Source organism: Cyprinodon variegatus, unplaced genomic scaffold (assembly GCF_000732505.1).
Source record: "Cyprinodon variegatus isolate N-32 unplaced genomic scaffold, C_variegatus-1.0 Scaffold914, whole genome shotgun sequence".
Taxonomy (NCBI): domain Eukaryota; kingdom Metazoa; phylum Chordata; class Actinopteri; order Cyprinodontiformes; family Cyprinodontidae; genus Cyprinodon; species Cyprinodon variegatus.
The window spans coordinates 91,419-112,055 of record NW_015151367.1 but is presented as its reverse complement, the minus strand read 5'-3'; the positions used below and the strand labels follow the sequence as shown (position 1 = coordinate 112,055).

Below are 20,637 nucleotides of genomic sequence, written 5' to 3'. Positions count from 1 at the left end.
ATTTTACAGCAGAAGGGACTGGTGTGCTCCCTAAACTAGATGATAGAATAAAGGGAAAGAGGAATAACATTTTAAAGGTGGCCAGGAAATTAAATCTTGTTCAGCAATTGGCCATTTAAATAAAAGTTGACCCTTTTGCAGCTACACCAGTAAAACATTGCTTAAGGAAACAAAGTCAGTGTTTTAGACAAGTCATCCTACAGGCCTGGTCTCAGTTTAACAAAAAATCTGTGGGGAGAGAGTTGTGTTTGAGCAAGGCAGTTTGCAAATGTAGCTTAGTTACACAACTTTTAGATGGAATTTGCAAACTGATGGGTGAAGCTTGAGGAAGGATATAGAAGTCTGTGAAGTCAGAAATTTTAAAAGGCAATTTTTAATGAATTGCTCAGAAAATGTATGCTAACATCTGAATAGGAAAGAATTACAAACAATAATAAAAACTACAAAAAGTATTTTTTATAATGAGAAAAAAAATGGTATCTCTTTTTTATAGTGTATGTAAACTCTATCAGCAGTTGCTGCAACAGAAAAATCAAAATCTATATGCATCTAAAACAAAACAAAAAATAAAGAAAAGGAAAAAAATTGGAAAAAAAAACTAAACATTCTGACATAATTATCTTTAATAATTTCATTATAAATTTTCAAAGAATTGGGGAAATCTATGTTAGTCTGATCCTGAAAGCATCCACCTGCTTTTATAGATTCTGAGGAAGGACGGCATGCTGGTGCAACCACACTGATTCTGAATGCCTGAAGAGAGCATTAAACAAGCACCATCCACACCTCCCTTTCCTCTGAAATTCACTGAAAAAAATCCAGAGCAAAACCTACAAACCCTGGAAGCAAACATGATTAATGAAGGACCCTCTTTTCCACCCACTAACACCCACCCTCCCAGCTTGCCTATACGTCTGCTTGTCCTTTGACCTTATCAGTGAAGGAAAGGAATGCTCCATGACCGCTCAATGGTAGGTCAGTGTAGGAACTGAGAGCTCCGGCCAGTAAATGTACTTCATCTCTTGCTGATGGTCATTAAATCGCTTCATTGAGTTCCAACTTTAATGTCCCCCTAAAACAATAGTCAGGTGTTAATATAGACAGAAGCTATGGTGTACAGTTTCATAACTCAATAAATATAATCAAACAATGTTTCTCCCCTGTTTTATAGTAACACAGTTGTAGTCAGATGTCGACAGCCATGGTCTGGTATAAAGAAGCTTCATGGGAAAGAGCCGTTGGGGTGAAAACAACAAAGCGTTGCAGGTTGTTAACAGTGAGTGAGTTATAGGGCAGAGGCCTGGGACCCATTTGGCTTTTGTGTTTCTAATAAGGAACTTTAAAGAAAGAAGATTTTCAGGGCATCTTTTTGTAGTTTTATTGCATTTTGTTTACATCCCCTCACCGTCACGCTGAGTCTATCTACTCCTGCGCACTACCATTTTCAACTCACTTCAAAAATACTCCATAAATCCTGTGGGAAATTAAATGTTGTTCTAACTCAAGTTGTTTTAGATGCTACTGGGTATAGGTAGGATCTCCTGTAGCTGTCTATGTTTGAGTAGATCAGGAGAATCCTCTGACTGAAGACACTCTGATGTTGAACAACAGGCGGGAAGATGATTTGCAACATTTGGCTCCAAGCACAAAAGGACGTAAACTTCCTGAAGAATGAGAGTCTGCTTGGTCCCTTCTTATAGACGGCTTTAAGTTGGATCTCAACTCCAGACTGCTGTTAAGGTGAACACCAAGAAAAAAAATCAGGTATTAATCATGGCCCTACATCTAAAAGCTCCAAAACAAGCAAGTTGATCAAAACACTCCACTTCTTTCCGCTTCTGTTTAGATTTTGATTTAACCAGTTGGTTAATAATATATGGCCCAGCTGTTCTCATACAGAGTGTTGTTGAATGTTGTTCCCTGTTAACGAAATAAAACTTCATTAATCCTTTTTTTCATATCCCACACTACAAAGTGAGTATTAAAGGTATGCATAGTTTGAGGCATTGCCTTCGAGTCAATGAGTTGATGCAATCAACTGGTTTTCCTTAGATTGAAAACCATGAATCATATTGAATGTATGATCTGGTTGAACTGTCTCTGTAAAGTGCCTTGAGATGACGTGTGTTGTGAATTGGCGCTATATAAATAAACTAAATTGAATTGTATAATGCATGCTGATGTCATATATTAGTATTGGCCAATGGTCAAAGCTGCAATAATAGTATCGTATCAGGAATGAAGAAATTGTGTCGGGCCACCACCAGTCTTAAAACTTCTCCACAATGTCCTCTTATTCTACTGAATAGTACAAATAGTCATCATACAAAGGGTACTATCTATGGCAAAGCAGTTGGATAAAGTCATTCCATCTAAGCGTCTAGTAAAGGATGTAGTAGCTCTCTTAAATATCTTGTCAAGACATATATTCATAGTGAAGTATGCTGAAATAAACCTAGAGATGACGTTTACACTTGTATATCTTTCCATTCTGCTTGCTCTTATCAATGTGATACACACTTCTATATCTATAAACAGAAAAGCCCATCAGGTAGGAAAGACCATGTGTATTATTACTGGCTTTAAAAAGATTGGAAACATGGTCAACTGGTAAAAACACTTGGGACTCAAGGGATGTATAGATGTAGGAAGAAATAAAATTCTGACTTTGTTAAATTCTGACTAAAAGGACTTGAAAAGTGTTATAGAAAAGAAAAAGTGGTCGGAATTCTTCCTGGGAGTAATCTTGGCCAGTTTGCGTTTGCCATATAATCCAAGTGAACAAAGATTGGTCAAGGGAAAGGGGTCGCTTTTTTTTTTTTTTTTACAGAAACAGAAGGCATAAAATATGAAGAGTTGCAGACAGAGGCTGAGTTGCTCTCCAGGTCTGGAATTGAAATACAGAAAGTAGATCTAAGAGGAATCCAAAAGGCATAAGACAAGTGGCAAGAATCCATGGAACAAATACAAGGTCATACTGTAGACAGGAGAACAAACGCTAGATGAATTTACTCTCAGCAAGATTTTGATAATCTTATAGTCAGCGGGGGTGAACAAAGTTTATACGGGTGATGGAGCAGGTGCAGGCGATGGAGTAAATGAGGTGGCACTATCTCATTTGATGGCTTAACAAAGATTATGCAGACTGACAGATGATGGCAGTATGAGGGCAATTCACAGGCATGAAGGAGAAACTGTAGAAATAAAATCAGTGTCTTTTGTCTTAATAAAATCTAGTAGCAGGATATACACAATGCAATACAGCGACAATTCGTAAGCCCCCTACCTTTGCAGGGTGAAATTGTATGTTTAAGAAGGATGGTTAAAGAGAAATTAAGAGGAACTGGCAAATTGATTCATTTATATATATATATATATTACTGTATATGGCAAATTTTAAATTCATAGATGTAAATTTAATAAAAAATAAACTAAACCCTCTGAAATAAAGAATATAATCTTTAAATCATATAGACAACAAACAACGTAAGTCCAAATAAAGCATCAGAGAAGAATGAGTGAGGAGTTAAGATGAAGTGGAGGAGAGAAGTGCAGGCAGGTGTGTGACCTCTTCAAGCAGCTGTAGGGCATGGGGGGGGTGAAAGGTGGTGGTTGAGAAAAGTGGAGGATGGAAAAGGAAGGGGTCCCAGTAGCTATGGTAGTGACATGGAATGTGCAACCCCCTCCTTCGGAAGAAGTTTATTGGTTGTTGCCCCTCACAGGCTGATGGGTGGAACGACCTGCCCAGACCTGACCTGTTCTGTCTGACATAGATTCCAACATACTTCATGTCATCTTCTTGGATGCAGGTTTACACCTTGAGGGTTTAAAGAAAATAAGGCAATGACCTGCTGGTGCCTTTGGACAAACCAGACCTGAATGTAGAACATGCTGCACGTAGATAATCTAATTTCTACCTTTGATACATGAGTTTTTTTAACCTCTGCTTCCTCAGGGAGATATTCAAGATTGAAAACCTTAACTTAGACATTCAGACACATGTAGTGAAAAAAAAAACATTTTTTTTTTTACTTTTGCATCAAAATTGATGTAAGGATCTAATTTAACTTAAACAAAATTTCTTTGTTTCATTTGTCAGAAAGTTCAATTATAACTCTAATTAAAAAAAACAATTTTCTGTCAATTATTCTATGGCCAACACTTTAAAGGGTTAAATATTCCCCATGCCGAAATTCAGGTTTTAAAATGAAGGGGGGAAAAAACTTTCTGAGGTTTCTGAAGTTTTTTTGAAAGTACAGAAGAAAAAAAAATCTATATCTATATAAATCTGTTTTCAAAAGTTTAGCTAACTCTTCGTTATTTTTTAATCAAGGTAATGAAGAGCCATCATCTAGTGTCTAAACGGTCCCTTTTGGCTCCAGAGCCACAGGCTGCAGACCCCTGAGTTAGGGGAATACACTGTAGGGGGACATTGTTGCCTGCCAGTCAGTGGCGTTTCTGTGATTTCTGCATATGCAAAATAAATATAAAGACTTAGGCAAACACTGGAGTTCATGTGAAGGTTAAAAATGAAGCCGTATTGACATTGGATAAGGAGTTTCTTAACCTGAGCTGAGTGAGATGTCACAGTTATTGTAACCATTTCAGTGTCTGCCACTTAACCTCAGCAGTGCTTTATCTGCTCCCTGCACAGAAATAACTAAGGCACTATCCCATTCATTTTTCTTGCACCTGCAGGTTTAAGTCCTTGGACAGGACCGATCCACCCACTGCGTGTCTATGCATCTATGTCACTCAGTGTTTAGGAGGCTTTCAAGACCTTTACGTTCAAACCCCGGAGCGATGAATCTTTCAGCAATGTGAAACGGCTCATAAAAATGTTCCCACAGGCAATGCTTAGTGAAACCCTCAGTGACATTAATAGAAAGTATGTTCCCATGTCTTTTGATTTGCAATATGACAGGTAGACAGGTTAAATCTGAGTTAAATTTTGAATTGAACATACTACCTCCTCTCATTTTCCCACATTTAGGGGAAAATCTTATATTCATTACATCGCCTAAAGATTCCAGGATTTCAAGAATTTTCCTGTCATCCAATAACATGAGTTGGAACAAAACATTTTTACTCTGGGCCTCATTGTAAACCCAATTATGTAAAAATAAAAACTATAAAATAAATACAAAGTAAGTATAAAAATAAACAGCAGATTTAGGCCCCGTCCACACGAAGACAAACCCTGGCCTAAACGCACAAATTTTTCACCAAACCAGCCTCTCATCCATACGAAGCCGGCGTTTCGGGGTCTGTAAACGATCTTTTTTTTATTCAGCCTTCAGAGTGGGAAGATTTTGAAACGCCGTTTTCGCGTTTCCATCTTTAAGCTCTAACCGCATTTTATTTTTTACACGCATGCGTCATAGCGTCGCCTCTAAACACGCATGCGCGACACAGTATCACAACAACAATGGCGCCGTACTGTGTTGAATGGTTGCTGCTCATGCTACTCACCCTGCTGTCGGGCTTACAACAGAATCTTCTTCTTCTGGAATATCTCCAGGAAGAACAGAGCAATATCGACGACATAGTTCTGCACCTGAATTTGACGGAACCACGAAAATGGACCCGCAGGGCAACCATGTATAAATATTAGTGCACATGCCCTACATTTCGTTGCCTATTTTTGCTTTGGCACCACAGCGCCACTTACAGGCCTGGCATACATTTTGCAGCGTTTTCATGCATTCGTGTGGAGGATCACATTTATTTTACGTCTCCGTCTTTACAACAAACGTTCTTAAAAATATTAGCGTTTCGTGTTCGTTTTGACTTCGTGTGGACGGGGCCTGAGTGAAATAAGATTTTTCTGTAGATAAAATGTCTTAGCAATAGAAAGCATTACGGCAGCGTGCAATAATTGAGCAAACCAACTGCAATCAGTGCAAGTGTTGCAATGGGAAAGATATATCAGGAGGAAGAGCAAGGATGACGGGGGTAGCAATCACAGCAACTTAACTAGGGATATATTTAAAGATTCACTATAAATTGTGTAACATTATTTTATCAGGTTGCACAGTGTGATAATACTGGAGCCCAGACAGAACGAAACAGCACTTACTCATTTTTATGTCACTTTCTTCATGGCGCTGAGTGAACTTATCTTGTTTTCTATCCAGATAACCTCTGATAAGCTTTTTTTAGTGTTAATACGAAATGATTATCATGTAAAGAGCTATTATCTGGTCCCTAAATTTGCTCTTTAACAAATACCAGTGTTGGAACTTTTGCTGCTTGATTTTTTAAACATATTTATTTGTTTTATTTTCATTTTTATGTGGTATTTCATTTGCTCAACAGAGCAACACGTACATTAATGGTCACACTTAATAAAAGAAAGGAAGATGCACCCTAAAATTGCTTTTATGACGTTTGATTATTTACCTATGACTGTATTCTCCCTCCTTGATTATAGCAGTTGCAGAAAATCTTCTTGTTATCACAATTTGAAATAGGTAAATATATTAACAGCTTTGTTAACTCAAGGAAATGCCTATCCAAAAAAAGCCATTTTATTGTCTGTAGGATGGAAGATTAAAAAAAATTAGGAATGCACCAATACTTGTATTGGTACCGAGCCCAAAACCAGTGTCAAGTACTACTACTTGTATTTATAAAAACAACCTGATACTATAAGCCAAAACCACTTATATATTATACAAAGATCACAGTATCAAAACAATGAAGTTCGCCCTACAGCAGTAGCATAGTGATCCCTGGAGAAGTAGGTATACTACGGGGAGCAGCCAAGAGGCCCTTCACTTTTGGATACCCCCCCTCTACTGCAACTTAGCTGTACTGGATCCAAGGTAAAAATCGGACTTTCTCAGCTTAGCGTTTCAGAAAATAAAATCAAAACATTTAATTCAAGAAAGCTTTTATTTAGCTCTTGTATTGGTAGTTGGTTTGGCAAGTATTAAAATGTCAGTATGTCATATGGAAGAAATCTGGTATCGGGACATTACTAACATAAACTGAATGTCCTTTAATAATCGGATTTATACCAATAGGAGTTAATCTTTTCTAAAACTGACAAAATGTAGAGAAAAAACAAATCTACATAGAAATTTACAGCATGTTTTTCTTTCCCTCTATCCTACCAACAGTTGAAGCTGTTCTCAGGTCAGTCAGTGAGCAAATCTATTTTAGGAAACGAGCCGTGCCAGCTACACTAAATAAATATGTAGGACAACTGTGCTCTGTTGACAAACACCCGAGAACACTACAGTTACAGGAGACCTACAACAGCAATACACACTTCAACTCCTTCGCTGTGCATGACAGGTATTAGAAGTTGTTCTGATGCAACTTTCAGATAACAATCAGGAGTTTACTTTGCCTCTGGAGGCTACCTTCTGCAACCTAGGGCTGGCACAATGATCAACTGTCCTTCCTCATTAACAGCCTTCTGGGGCCACTTGGCAGCGAGGCAGAGAGGTCCAGTTGAGGCCCTTTAATTCACAATGAATGTAGTTAAAACTAAAAGCATGGGTTGGAGGGTGGAGTTAAGGGAATGCTGCCAGGTGGTTGCATGCCATAGGGAAAGTACTTGAGAAGCTCAATTAGTTTGCATCCATTTCAAAATCCTTTTAAATATTTAATTGTGAAAAACGATTATTTTGACTTGTTTCATTCTCTATAACAATTATTTTCAATCTTTGTCCTCAAGTACCAATGCTCTGCATGTTTTAGTTGGTTCTCTGTTGCAGCACACCTGCTTCAAATGATTGCATGAGCTCCTCAGCAGCCATTAAGTGCTGCAGAAGCTTGCATTGGTCAACTTAAACTCTGTACTTGAGGACCAGAATAGAGAACCACAGCTCTAAAACACTAATCTGATACAGAGTTAAAAAAAAATAAAAAATAAATAATGAAATAAGAAGCCTTTATTGTTTGCATGGTAAAAATAGCCTTACACTTGCTTGAGTCCCACAGCCAAGAATGAGTTAGCACAGGAGAAACTGGGGCAGAGTTGGCGAGTTAAGACGGAGCACAGCCAGCAGCCCTTCAAGGCAGCCGGCTAAGGCGGTTTTATGGATGTGAACCACAGGACGGTTTGACCCATTTCATGAAAATATCCCCCTCTGGGGACTTAAAAAAGCAACCCCTATACTCCCACATAAACATGACTTGGGGAGTTCCGTTCATTAAATACTTGAAGAGTCATGAAAAGGATGCAAGACAGTCCGCACAGCGTCTTGACGTTTTTGCACGTTGTAAATGCAGGTTGCAGGATGAACACAGCAGCGGGAAAGATGCAGCACTTCCAAATGCGTGGCTGCAGAAGAGTTTTAAGATGATGAATTGTCTTCAATAGGAGTTCAACTGCAGGGCAGAGCTAACAGCTTTATAAGCAGCTAAAAAGCACACTAAATTACACTTGACTTATGTGGTATTTTTGCCCTCTGGGTAGTTCCACAAGACAAATTGAGAAGACATTGTGACTTATGGCGGCTGTAGGGTGACAGGGGCTGACAAAATTTACCGAATTATGCTAAAGCAATATGAGAAAATATTTTTTTTCTACTGGCAATCATGATGTCATGCTATATGCTATTTTGCCAGAGTTTCTCTGTTAGAAATATTTGTATAAAACCAACATGAAGAATGGCATATTACGGTATTTCTTTTGTTGTTTTACAATTTTAGTTCTCTAATGTTTGACAAACCTAAGATGAAAGCAGCATGGTAACTCTGGAGAAACTGTAGAGGTCATCAAAAGAACAAAAGCTAGTTGCCCTAGACTCTTAAAATATGGGCCTTATTCAGACAAATAGAAAGTGAGAGTCAAAAGAAACCATTAGAAATCCAATTTCAGCTCTCAACCACCCATGTAGGCAATACACCAAACAAGAGTATATATAACACAACAGACACCTGATCAAAATCAATACAAAATACATCCAACAAAATGTTCAATAATTCTGTTGAACTCAAAATTTGGTATTTTAGGAGAAGGAGGCAGAGGAAATGATTTTCACCTCACAGACAAAAGAGACAAGGTTGGTGGAAGGCCTAACCAGGCAAAAGGTACTACTAATACTGTACACCTTTAATGAACACTACTATTTATAAGAAGGATAATGGAAATTGGTCAGAGCTGATGGGGAAAGGATGGGGCTAACCACAGGTTAGCTCTGGAAGAAAATCCCTTAGAAGCTACAAATACTTATGTAATGGCACTGCAAAAAAAATGTAAATCTTAATAAGTAAATTTTTTCTTAAAATAAGTGCATTTTTTTCTTGAATTAAGCAGGTAATGTAGACATGTTGCCAATGGAACAAGACAATTTACATTTAAAATAAGAAAAAATATATATATTGTCTTATTACAAGTGCATATTATCTACTTATCTTATTTCACGAGTAAAAATACTAATTCCATTGGCAAATCATATTATTTACCTGCATAAAATTAAATACACTTAATTTAATTATTTTTTACTCATTTTTAGATCATTTTTGCAGTGGGGACAGAGGTTCACCTTTAAGCAGGAGACTTATTCTTAACCAAGGAGTCTTACCCCAAAATTCCACATCCTCTGGTTTTCCTCCAGTCGTTTTGCTCCAAGTATGCCTACAGTAATTGACCAACTGCGTAGCTATGCTAATGAATGAAAACCATTCCACGTTCTCCATAAATCCTCGGAACGTCACTGTACGTTGACATGCTCTCCATCCTTCACCGACAAAATCCGGAGCTACTCCAATTTTCTGTTCTTTTCCGGTCCACTTTGCTCTACCTGGACCTTTTGTGTGTGTCATCTTTGGACTTCAAAGAACTTGAAGTAGCTTTCTCTGGATGCGTTGGCATTGCTTTTCACGGACATGAAGAGGAGGTCTGCAACTGACGAGACATTTACCAAGCAGTGGATATGGAATCTACACACTAGAATGGCCCAAACAAAGTCCAGAGAATCTGAGTCAATCTTTACAGGAACAGAGTCTAATCTGAGTGACAGCGATATGCAGAGATCTCACCCTCTGGATGCACACAGTTGGTAGAGATAGAAGCATTGGATTTACTCACTCCATCTAAAGCTTTATTCCACAAATAATTACGGAAAAGGAGCTTAAACCAAATTAACACATCATTTTAAGATTAGTGAAAACCCTATTTTTTTCTGCTGCCCAATATGGTCAATTTTACATTGGTCACAAAAAAATTGAACTGGAGCTTTAATACTGTAGTAAACTCTTTGATTTTAACAATGTTCTGTGTGGGCATCTCCTTATGTAGCTCAGTATAATCAAAAAATGCAATTTCAGTAACAAATTTTAAGAGAGTATATTAAAGTACTTCGGGGATATCTGTACATGCAGAAATAAGCTGTGGCACGTCCTGAGCTTCACACTTTGTTTTCAGGAAACAGATGACATCATCATCTTTGCCAGCTGCTAAAGTCAAAACCAGAAAACTGTAGGAGAGAATTATTAGAAAAAAACCCAAAAGGAAAGTTGATCCAGTGCTTTAAAGTTTGATGTCAAGCGGAGAACATAAGGTCACCCCCAATTATCCTGTCTGCAAAGAGAAGGGAGAGAACGATGGCGAAGCATGGTGGAAAAACAGAGAGGAAGTATTTGTAATTACAGGGACAGACCGAGACACAGTGAGGCGATAATAGCACACAATAACTCAAGCATCTGATGTGCCAATGATAGAGTTCGTGTCTTAGTGAGCTGCAGCTGAGGTTTGCCATCATTTGGAAAGAGAAGCAGATAAATGGTGAGTATAAAACAGGGAATCTCCATATTAAATTATAGGAACTTTATTTATTAATTGTAAGGAAACCAGATGAAGCTCCAACTATTCAGCCAAATTCGCAATCTACTTTTTTTCACATTAAAACCATAGACATCAGTTTATAAAATTGGATTTTTAATGACCAAAACAAAGTAGCGTAGAAATGTTGCAAGACAAAAAGAATAGGTGGTTCTTAACATTTCTGCAATCGAAAACCTGTCGAGTTCAGTATTCATCCGTGCTCATCCCTCTAGTTATTTAGATACTCCTAAAAATGTTTATGGTAATAAAGCAGATGAGAAACATGGAGCATCAAAGCAAATCTGGAGTTCAAAATCCTGCACTTACTAATAATATAAAACTTAATGTTGCTACATTATTTGTTTAACATTTATAAATAGATGCTTTAGTCACTGACAGATGCAATATCAGATAACTGACAAAGAGGGAAACCTGAAATAATACTTCTGTCTTAGGGACTGTGTATGACAGGCCTGTTATTCCAAGCTAAGAGAAAAGCACAGCTGTGTTGGGATCTTATGAAATTGTCCTCCTCAGAGGTATTTCAATTTTCTATGTCAGTTTAGAAATACCTCCAAAGTCTGGCTTTTTGGGGGTTGTTTGTTGGGTTTTGGGCTTTGAATTTTTAAAGCAGTGTTGGAACTTTGGCTGCTGGATTTTTGAAATGTATTTTTTTTTAAATTGTGTTTTCATTTTTGCGTTATATTTCATTTTCTCCATAGAACAACAGGTGCATTAATGGTCATACTTAATCAATCAAATGTAGATGCACCAAGACTTAAATTAGATTGAAGTCGCCCGTTTTTGAATGACACTACAAAAACATAGATTTAGCAAAGCCCTACATACAGGGCGTGCAACATCAAAATTAGGAACCAGATAGATGTCCCTACTATAACCCACAGGAACCCAGATGTGGGACAAAAAATTGGCATCAATGATGTGGAAGGAAAAGTTGAGGTCAACAAAACAAAACAAGAACAGGAAGCATAAAAGACGGATCTCAGAGAAACGCCTGCAAACAAAAACATTGGAAATGTAATCCCTCTCAAGTGCAAACAAGTTGGAGGGGTGGGGGGTTAAGACAAATGAACCTGGCACGTTGAACAAGCCAAGGCAGCACACTCTCACTGAGCATCCAGGCAGCCAAGAGTTGCCCCACCTCAGCTCTCTGTTTGTTAGACAGTCACACAAACCCTGTGGAAAGACGGGATGATTCCACCTCTCTCTCTCTCCCTCTCTCTATCTCCTCCCTTTTATTACATTCCACTTCAACACAGCTGGCTGTTACTGCTTGTCTTCAAACGATCAAAGAAAAAAATAAGACTGCAAGCTGCAGAGCAGCCAGTGGCCTGTTAACAGCAAACCTCCCCCTGCAGGGTGCTCAGACACACTCTGACCTCCTGGATCAGTGCGACCAATCGGGAGACAAACTGACCATGGCTGGTGCATCTAAAGAGGAGGAGGGGGCAGAGATGGCTGTTCCAGGGGCCTGTCTATGGGGGCTGATGGTGTGTTTCGCTAATAGAGGAAAGGAACAAGTGTAGGATTTGTCTAGGTATTCAAAGTTGCAGCATGCAACACATGTGTGATGATATTGGATAAGTCCACCATAAAAGCAAATCTATATATAAAAAAAATAAAAGTACTTAGGTGTTAAAATAAAACCAAAATTATATTTTTCTGTTTCTTAAATAGCACGTCATCATAAACAGACCACTAGCATTCTGGATTCATGTCTTTGGGATAGAATAATTTCAACATACTTTTTGATTTGAGCTGCAAACAAACCAAAGGAAGCAGTTAAGTGCAACCATTGTCTAAAAACTTCAAAATCATATGCAATAGACCAACATGAAGTTATATAATAATAATAATAGTGTTTGAAAATACACAAATAGGATTTGGAAAATATAGCATGCATTTTGTTTTTAGCCCAAAGGGCAAACTTTGCAGAATTCCTTTTTTTCTGTCATTACATGTCCAAATCTTTAGGTGTATGTCTGCTTTAGATTTGGATGTTCAAATCTTGCCAGTGTTTTTAATTTGCTAGATTTGGAATTTAACTCAACTATTCCAATATGTTAACATGTTTCTATCTTGTCCACAGTGTTCGAGTTCCGCCTGTATGTCATGTATTGTTTTCCTGCTAGGAGGTGAACCTCTTTAATGCTCTCTTTTTTTTTTCTTGCCTACAACTTTTCTTCTGCAGTGATCACGGAAACACATCTCAGCATTGCAGTTGGTGGACAGCCATGTCTCGGTGTGGCTGCAGTGAAGCCACACTACTTTCAATTTAAGATGATGGATGTCATAGTTTTTCAACATTATCCTGCTGACCCGTTTTCATAGTACTTTTTACCTTCTATTATGTGACGCCTTAACAAAAATAGCTGATTTATGCTAAGATTAAATTACTCTGAAATGAACCATATTCCCTACTTTGGAGACTTTCAAAAGGTAGTTGGTTTCGCCATATCTTATTTAGGTGTTTTTGACTAAAGAACAGGAATGCACGGCGTCTGCAGACTTTAATTCACTAAATAAAAACAAAGATGCAAAGAGAGTTATGTGGTTCTCTCACATTTAACCCACATACAACTGATTTGTCAAAACTTATGTCAATCAGAATATATATTGCGTATAAATGGAGATCAGGTTCTGGAAGCCTGTTGTTTTATAGTTTAAACACGAATGTGATTTGACATTAGGGTGGACCTTTTCTGCATTCCCTAGGTGGAGCATTTTAAAAGCTGAAAAGCCAGTATGTTGACATGAATCGTTCCATACTAGGGGTATTTCCCCCATGTAAAACCAAGATCAGGATGTCTTTCATCACACCTGCACTGACACATTCATAGATATGGGATTTTATAGGAAAGGGGAAACAGGCTCCACTGCCTGCACAAACCACACAGGTCGCTGAGTCTTAGATGTGGGCGTGGGAGAGGAACAACAGAGGCTTTTCAAAAGTATGGTAAAGCTGCTATATGACAGTGAGGAACTGTTTCATCCTTTCCCTGATTAACGCATGGAGACAACTAAGGTAGAAATGTATAACAACTTACGTAATACAATCGAATTCAGGTTATACCAAAATTGAGATGGTATCTTCAAACTAATAAAGAGGTAGGAATGTAAACCATCCAGAAAGTGGAAGAGCAAGATTATACAGTGCAGCTTTTTGTCAAATAAAAAAATCTGTCCACTCTTGATCTCAACTTTAAACATCTTCAGAACTTCTCATAAACGTGTTTAATCTCCTTCTGACCCATACTGTTACCATTAATGTTTGTCTTCAAGAAAAAAGCTGTAAACTTCCACCATAGTTCTCAATGTTTCTGCAACCCTCCAGATAACAGCCACACCAATAAAGTTATCAGGTTCATTCCTGGACATTTCAGATTTTTTACTACAGCAGTTCCATAGCTGAATGTAGTAAATCGGAACTATTGAGAGGGAATTATTCCAGGAAAAACTATGTGTTGTGTGTCTTTAAACATAGAGTGCAACAGATAATCCAGCAGCTGATGCTACAGAAAGGAAGCACATCTTCAACAACTTTGTCCAGCCTTTGTGAGTTATCATTACAACGGAACACTGTATTACAGTTTTAGAACAGCTATAAGACAATGATACAAAAAAGTGTAAAAAGCTCAGGGGTCAACAACCTTCTTTCCTGCCCCAAATGAACCAGCATAGAAGTGGCCAGTACAGGCTGAAAGTCCCAAAAGTGACCAGAGAAGTAAAAGGCAAGGGGGTGGGGGGTAACTAATGAGTGGATGAGCGCACGGGGCAAGATGCAATGGCATAAGGGAATGGGGGGTTGTGGTAGACCCACAAATCAATCCCTGATTAGTAACCCCTCCCTGAGTGGAATGCTGCAGCCTATAGCATCAACAGGGAGCGGGAGACAAGTCTCACCAAGCTGCAGAGGAATCCGGAACCAGAGAAGAAGGACAAAATGGTTTTAGGGATTAAAAACCGGGAAAAGATTTAATTAGATGGTTCTTCTTCTGAAAACATTCCTAATTGCTTTTTGGATTTAAATTAGGTCTTTAATTTGACTTTATTAATTTAGAGGAAAACATTCAGACCAAAGGCACAAAGGTGTCCTCAGCTACTTAATACAACAGTCTGTATTCATATCAAACACAAAGAAACAAATAAATCAGGTTGCACAAAAAGTCTGTTCCATTCAAAGTCTCATTACCTCTCATTCCAAGCACATGCTCATAACGTTTTTCTTCTTCACCCATTCCTTCCCGCCATATAGGGACTTCCCTCTCAAAGCAATTCCTCCTCACCTGCATGTGATGTTTTCCCTGCACCAACATCTGTGTCAGCCAAATAGACCAACTGAAGCAGCAACACATTCTCTCTGTCTGTGCTAAAAGACGCAATTTTGCTGAGAAATAAAACCTAAATAATGTATCCTGCCTTCTCCTGACACAAATACTTATTTTAAAAACATAATTTTTGTAAAACTGGGATGGATATTTGGGTACATTTTCCATTTGGAGACTGAAAACTTGCTGCTGGTTTTGTCAAGATATGGCTAACTTGCATTATTTGCTCTAGGTTGCAACCAGAGCACTTGCTAACACACACGCCAACACAACCCCGCCAGAGTGATTCCTGACAAAGCAGCACTTTTCCATCAGCTGAAAAGAAATTAAGTAATCAAGATTTTTCCTGCTGAAACTCAAAAACACCAACAGGTTGAGAAAACGTTGCCATAAAAACCACAACAAGAAAACTTTAGGAGAAGAGAACTGTCAGCTTTGAGCATTATTTGGTTTGCTGCAGACTGTGATGTAACAGAAAACTAATTAGATGGACTTAGGATAAGAAGAGTTTGTTGTGTGGTGCGCTAACCTTGGACATTATCTCACTATAAAACCTACATCCACACAGAACTGAACATGGCATTCTCATTGAAAAGTTTGAGCATGAAGATGCAACCGGATGAGGTAGCGGGACACTTAGATGCTGCAATACTTATGTCAAGGGTAAGCTTTTGCTAACCTGGCAGTAGCCAGATTGATATCTGTAGAACTGAGTTGAGTTCTTCGGTATCAATCTGGAGTGGCTGCGCTAAAGTCTGTCCAAGAAAAGGAGGGACGTTTAGTACAATACTTTGAGCTGATTGGGTGACGTGCCAGTTAGTACCCGCCTTTCATAACACGCCAACAGCCAATCGTAGCAACTAGCGGAGTAAGCTCATAAATCCAACTTTTTCCAAATCCTGTCAACAAGAAAAGCACAGACATCTTTCCCATTTACAAATGCAAAGAGTGCTTCTTTTTGCTCCTTTTTTTACCCAGAAGTTTTCACTATTTAAGCTAAAACTGTGTCAATTGCGGTATCAACAGATGAGTCCTCCAGTGTAGCCATGTTTGTAATGCCCCAGCGATGCGATGTCCCGCCCCAAAAAACACTGCTGGCATGTCATTGGTCCAACCGCTGGTTGTTACGTAACAGACGTATAAGCCGGAGTCTTTAAGATGGATTCTTTGTGAGACTGAAAACTCGGATCTCCCGACAATCCAACTCGCAGTGCATGGTAAAGGTATTACTGCCATGGAAGTAAAAACAACCCGGGAGTGAGTGTGACCAACCAAGGTGATAAAAAAAACATGTTAGTGGAACAACAAGTTTTAGCTTAAAATCCACATTTGCCAGTTTAGCTTCTATTTAATGTGGCGGGGACTGTTCCAACATGAATCCACTCTACAAAAAGAGACATCCAATACCAAATTTAAAAAGAAATTGCTCTATTGTTACTTAATTAATCTCTATTTTCACTAACAAAAACTTAAAGCTCCGTACTATAAATGTAACAATAATGCATAGTTACAAGGACCCGCTATCTGACCAACAACCTGGCTTAGTGTGTTATAGGCTACTTCTTTTCTCTCCTATGCTAACTCTAAGTCACTATTTAAGAAATTAGCCATATTTAACAAGAACAATGAACATTTTTAAAGTTGTGGGGGTTTTAAGTCACAGCAGGGAAACCTACCATTTCATAATCAGGATGTCAATAAGAATCTTGTTTATTACCCATTTGAATTGGCCAGAAATTTTCCATTTACTGCTCAGAGAAATAATCCAAAAACAAGAATTTTTATATCCCGTATTGAAAATCAGGCTTGGTTAAGACATTTCATATCCACCTCTTAAACTACATTTAGATATTAAATGTTTTGCTGTAAGTAGTCTTTCACTTTAATAGGTGTTCTTTGTTACTGTATCTGTTAAGTCTGATAACACCTCATGAACAAACGCCCTCAACTAAAGTTTTAGAACCACAACCTTTAGGCTTGACCACTGCTTCACAAAAGGATGCAAATGAAATGTTTTAACTCAGACCACCCAAGTAAGCTATCAGTCATTGCCCCCACTCATCCATTCAGTTACCCAATTACACACAAATGCACCACAAAACAATTGGGGTGGTGGTACTATGGGTGGAGGGGTCTATTCTGATTTAGTGCAGCTCTATCAGCTGATTTCCTGTGAAACACAGTAAACGTGCCATCACTCTGCTATTTCTATCCTTGGTTTGATATCATTGCTTTTAACCTTTTTTTTCTTTATATGAGACACATAGCGATAAATCAAGTGTATTACATTATGTACCTTCTATTTTACTTGAAAAGTAAAAGCTGTATAATTATTTAGCTTTCATCCAAATTTATCTATATGCTGTTTTATATATGTGTACAGTTGATCAGATAGGACTTATTTAAAATTCTACTTTTAAATAGGCAATACCAATATACAGAACATTCTGGACAAATTATTAAAAATGTGTTGTGTGGGCAGTTAGTACCAAATATCAGAAATTAAGCCTACAGTAGGGTATAGTATTTTACAAAAGCAATCAAGACATGTTACTAGTTATCTGCCATTTATTGGTAGTTTATATGATAGACTAACGGTACATATCTATAGCTCCTCCAGGGTTGCCAGGAGGGTTGACATCTTTGATGAAGGCTTTACTTGCTTGGTCAGTCCGTTTAGGTGGACGGCCATTTGTGTGTATGGTATACTGACATTAAAGAAACGTTTTGTACGTTTTTACAAAAAATATCTTCATGATAGCCTTTTTATTTGGCCCTTTACCACTATAACATTGTTTGATGAGCAGACTGACAGCTCAGTAATTTAGCACTGTTGTATCTACTAGCCTATTTTCCTGAATTTCCCGCCGTGGAGTTTACACAGGTGTAAACTCCGTGTAGGGTGAGCAGGAGCTATGAGAAGAAGAGTGCTGCAGTTCCGTATTTTGGCCAAAGGTGGCAGTATCATTAGAAAACTCTGTCATGCTTCTTTAAATTAGAGAGAGACAGCGGCTGTGTCGGAACGTCCGCCCTTATCACTATATAAGGCACTATATAGTGGTTACAGCATTTAGATGAGTGTCTGAAAGTCTAGTGCAGGGCTCTTAAACGTTTTCCTGGCCAAGGACCCTCAAAGTGATGGTGAGATGGAGCGGGGACCCCCTAATTGTATGGTTGATGGGGCAGGTGTTGTGAATGAAACGGTTCCCAGCTCGGAAGAGCTCCTGTGTGTCCATGAATGTGTGGATTGATGAATAAAAGACATCTTTTGCCTCAATTTACAGTGTGTTGAATTCATGTTAATATTCAAAGACATTTCAGTTAGTGGAAAAATTGTAGAGGGGAATATTAAAAAAAGACTAATCAACCAAAACTTTTGTGACCTCCGTGGACCCCCTAGGGGTTGTGGACCCCCTGTTGAAGACCTCCGGTCTAGTGGGTGAAAAAGTAGTGGACTCGAAATTTCCCACAATGCACCTTCAAAAGTAGTGATCATCCATGGCCACTAGACAAGCAGATATATCCCAGTTTGCTTTGCGGGGAGAGCTCTCCTCGCAAAGCATTATGGGATTTGTTGTAGCAGCGATAAATAACAAAAATGGTGCAGGCACCATGCAGCGAAGCAGAGCTACGTGACCAATAGGGAGTCAAAAGTAGTGGTAATCTATCCAAACATCAGTTAACTGAGTTCACTATAAAGTCCACTAAATAGTCCCTGCTCTATATACTAATTGAGAGATTTATGGGTTAGGGCAAATGTTCAGACACAGCCTGTGTTTTATTAATAGATGGCCTTTGTGCAATGGCAGACACCCCTAGATGTTGTTTAACGGTACTGGATGCAGAAAAACAGTTTAGGATATTACCATGAATCATTACCCTTCCAATTCTATATTGTGCATTACTTTAAGTTGGCCTATTAATAAAAAAAACAGTAAAATACATTTAAATTTTTAGTTCTCATACAACAAGATTTAAAAAGATCAATAAAACGACTTTTGGTTCAACAGAATAATGGGGCTTTCTTTCTATTTTCTCTAGGATTTCTTGTAAAGTTTTCATTATTGTTATTTCAGATCTCACAGTTGTTGATTCATAACACACACACCCTCCCTGCTGTTTAGAAACCATTGAAGATGATGGACTCCCATTTGATGGAAGCTGCAGAGCTAAAAAGGTGTGGCAACAAGCCTGTTGCACTGATGGTCCTAAATATTTATCAGCTGGGCGGAGTTTGCATGGCAGATGACTCAAATGTGATCAGCACATCACCATGCAACTAAATGCCAACTTCTGTTCAATACCTTTCAACGCCAGGATACAAAAAAAAAGTTTGCAAATATTTGTAATTGTCTTTCAGCTTGTAAAGAAATTATTGCCTATAGACTTCTAAATGGATACATGCATTGTTTCTAACGCTGATGCGCACAGAATTACAAGATATTAAAGACTCTGAAGAATAGAATTGTATGAATCCTGTCTCTTTATGATTAGTGGTTTAAATAGGCCTACAGATCATGATAAACTTCCAGCATGTCCAAAATCCGCTTCCATAAAACATGCGGAGAGTCGCTTCACCTGCAGAGAGCGGACAAGAAAATGGGACTTACTCCGAGCGTAGGTGTCAGCACACAACCGAGAACCAGCAAATAGATCCTGTAACAGACAAAATCATTCAGTTTTATTGAATTGATGTAGTTTTTTTTAAGTCCCTTGACAAATAACCGGCACAGGAGCAGCGATCACACCGCTCTCAGCGATGCAAAACTCCTTACAGAGACATTTGCAAAAAAATAAATTCTGCAAAAAATAAATAAATAAATAAATAAAAGTTTGCTTACAGGGATCTCATCTTGATATCCGTTTTGGTAGCAGCAGACTAGTTGCTCCTCTCTTCACCAGCAGGAACCAGCACCTCAAACGCGCTCATCGGCTTCTCCAAAACGCGTCCCTCTGTCATCTGATATCCACACACAAAGTAACCCCTCCGCTTACAACAAATCAGAGAAATTATCACATAATCACCCCCCAAAAAAAGAAAAAAACGAAAACTAAATCATAGAAATCAGACAAATAGAAGTTTATCCCACTTACCGAAGTCGAAGCGGTGCAGGCTGCTGCGCTCTAGGAGCTGCTCAGTCCTCAGTGGAGCAGCGAATAGCAGGAGGAGGAGCCACACACACACACACACCCTCTCACACATGCACGTGTTAGTGTCTCCACAACCCATGAAAAAGCACACAGTCAGAAATCAAATCTCAAACTCTCTCATCCATCAGAGGTGGTTCTCTCCGCTGCCAAGGCCAATATATCCAGCGCGCAATCAGAGGAATCACTTTACGCTTTTTCTATGATTAAAACGTTCATATATCACAAATTCTCCCAAAGCGCTGCTTTAAACAGTTATTCAAATAAGCAGCATTAATATGACATTTAATTTAAAAGTCATTTCCCTGGTTCTCTCTGTTATTGTAGATTTAATTGTGGAAAAAAAAAAAAAAACTC

At 38.4% G+C, this 20,637-nt stretch overlaps 1 protein-coding gene across 4 annotated transcripts in view; it reads right to left on the bottom strand.

Annotated features, from left to right (window-relative positions):
• The window catches only part of col4a6 (collagen, type IV, alpha 6), a 155,515-nt gene extending 135,160 nt beyond the window's left edge, over positions 1-20,355 (bottom strand). For all 4 annotated transcript variants that reach the window (XM_015398144.1, XM_015398145.1, XM_015398146.1 and 1 more), the window contains exons 1-3: positions 20,227-20,355; positions 19,974-20,092; positions 19,743-19,788 (exon numbers count right to left, since the gene is read on the bottom strand). In XM_015398144.1, the coding sequence (XP_015253630.1) occupies positions 19,743-19,788; positions 19,974-19,984 (57 nt within the window). In that variant the 5' untranslated portion in view covers positions 19,985-20,092; positions 20,227-20,355. The remainder of the gene's footprint in view (positions 1-19,742; positions 19,789-19,973; positions 20,093-20,226) is intronic.
• Positions 20,356-20,637: the final 282 nt, after the last annotated feature.